Raw genomic sequence first — 2375 nt, 5'->3', positions numbered from 1 at the left:
CGAAGAAGGAAGGCTAAAGTCGAAGTCCAACTACTCCAAGCCGTATCTCACCGAAGAAAACAAGAAACGGCGGATGGAACACGCTATGTCCTTTCTTTTGCAAGCGTCAAATGGAGCCATTTTTTCTAACATGCACCAAACAGTGCATGTTGATGAGAAATGGTTCTATTTGACGACTGTAAGAAGAAGGATTTATGCGTACGACGATGAAGTTATTCCAAGTCGGCACCTCAAATCAACGACGCTTGAATTCCCAAGTAGGAGTACTCATTTGAATGTAATAAAAAGTCATTATATTTTTGTGGCGCAATATATAATCTCAAAGGTCAATACAAACTTTAAGATATTTTCTAGCCGTCAACTATACTTTAATCAAGATGAACAAACCGACCTCTTTTCCTGGAACAGAGTAGTACAAGTCAGGGATGGTGGTTCCATTCAAAGTGGTTTTTATTCCAATCAATGTGGTTCAAATTGGTGGGAAACTTGCGCACGCAGAGATCCTAGCTTGCTTCTCATGAATTGACAGGGAATACGACATTGTGCAATTTGTTGTGGCTTGAAAGAGGCAGCATCAAGATGGAAAAGTACGCTACATTCGTTGATGAAGTGTACAACGCCGTCAAGCGATCTGCAACTTGGTGCAACAACTTTGTTGCGAAGAGTCATCGTGTTTGACAACGCGCCCGCCCACTCGCAAACAGAAGAGCGCGTTGTCATGCACGATGATCTCATTCTTCTCCGTCTGGTCCGTATTAGCTATGCTCAACCCTATCGAGAGCTGTTTCAGCGTATTCAAGGCGAAGATCAAGAACTACCTGGCAGATCTCACAGACTCGATGTTTCAACGACGCGAATATCCCTCTTTCCTTGAGAAGCTGCTGCTCACGAGTGTCTTCCCTGTATCACTCGGTCCTTGGTCGTCCTTGAGGCAATGTTTTGCCAACGCAACGTGGAGAAGGCTTTTCGTCTTGAAGATATGTGCTACGGAAAGTGAAGTGAACCAGTTTGGATGGAAAAGAACCACATTGAATTGAAAAATTGTCATTTTTATGTACCCACTTCTTAATTTTAAAACATTTGGCTTTATATATTACACTTTGGTTGGAAAAAACCACCAACTTGCTCGTGAAAAGGTGTAGATACTTTCACCACTCGGCAAAAACGTACCCAGACGCAATTTGCGTTTTTCGCGATGTTTCTTCACTGCAACGGTACGCTTGACTTTCTTCTTTTCACTCGATGAGATGAGGCCATTCAAATACCGGTTGCGCTCATAGCAGTCTTTCACTCGCAAGGGAGAAAGCGAACGTGACAATTAGTGAGAGCAACACAAGTTTGAAGGTAGGGATCATAGTTCTCGCGCTTCCATGTAAAAGTCTCTCGCACTATCGTAAGTGTCTTCAGACGACCAAAGAAGTTTTCCACAATCACACGGTCAGTAGCAATGTTGTCATTATACTCCATGTCGCTCATCATCAGCAAGCCACCAGGGGGACGTTCACCGGTGTGATGGCACGCATGCGTCGATGCAGGCCATTGTACCCTTTGTCCGCCAAGATGGCTCACTCCATAGGGTACTCGTCGTACATTAGTCCACCGTCCTGCAAGTCACGATCCGCATCAGTCTTGCGCATCTTCGCAGCGTGAAAGGCCTCGTTGGACTCGAAAATGGCAATGTCGGCTACACTTCCAGGTACTGCTGTCGTGACGTTGATGGCGAAACCGGTTGGTACAACGCTTGCTTCGACCTTCAGCCCTTAATGGCCATGCTTTTTGCTGTAGTACAATTTCTTCTCGCCGAACGAGCCCACAGATGCGTTCGTCCGCTAAAAGGTGGCGTCGACAGCGTAGAGGGCGGCTGGGGAGTTCGCAAAGCGCTGACCTGTCGCGGCGAGGTGCTCCATAGTCCACTTGGCGGCAATGTTGTCGATGTACTTTGATTTGAGGTACGGTAGAATGCAAGTTAGAAACGTGGTCACCCGCTTGGAGAAGGTGGGCGAGTTGACACAGAACTTGGTGGTGACGACATCCCAAGAGCCACAGTGCTTCATGGACTTCACTGTCATGAACATGTCGTGGCCAGTAACATCACACTTGCGACCCGACCCAATGTTCCACCGGCGATTGGTGGTGGACTGTGGGTCTGACCTAAGCAAATTGAACTCGGTCAGGGAGAAATGAATGGCCAGAGGGGCCTCTCTGCAGCGTTTTGGCGCCAAGATTTGCATAAATTTTGATGGAGTTGTGTCTGTATTCAAAATATACAAATTTATATTTATCAGTTTATAGAGATATTTGCTTCAAGGAGTTTAGTTGTGAGGACGTCTTACTTCGCTGAAGTGCACAATATTCGACTAATGAAATGTTGTCTA

At 46.0% G+C, this 2375-nt stretch overlaps 1 protein-coding gene across 1 annotated transcript; it reads right to left on the bottom strand.

Annotated features, from left to right (window-relative positions):
* Positions 1 to 1829: 1829 nt before the first annotated feature.
* On the bottom strand, positions 1830 to 2075 carry H310_04031 (hypothetical protein; the record flags this gene model as incomplete). Its single annotated transcript, XM_008868148.1, has 1 exon — positions 1830 to 2075. One exon carries the CDS (start codon positions 2073 to 2075, stop codon positions 1830 to 1832), a length of 246 nt encoding a protein of 81 aa, XP_008866370.1.
* Positions 2076 to 2375: the final 300 nt, after the last annotated feature.

This window comes from Aphanomyces invadans (assembly GCF_000520115.1).
Source record: "Aphanomyces invadans strain NJM9701 unplaced genomic scaffold supercont1.6, whole genome shotgun sequence".
NCBI classification, from domain to species: Eukaryota; Oomycota; class Saprolegniomycetes; order Saprolegniales; family Verrucalvaceae; genus Aphanomyces; species Aphanomyces invadans.
The sequence above is the reverse complement of the archived record's forward strand: the minus strand, read 5'-3'. Positions and strand labels throughout refer to the sequence as shown.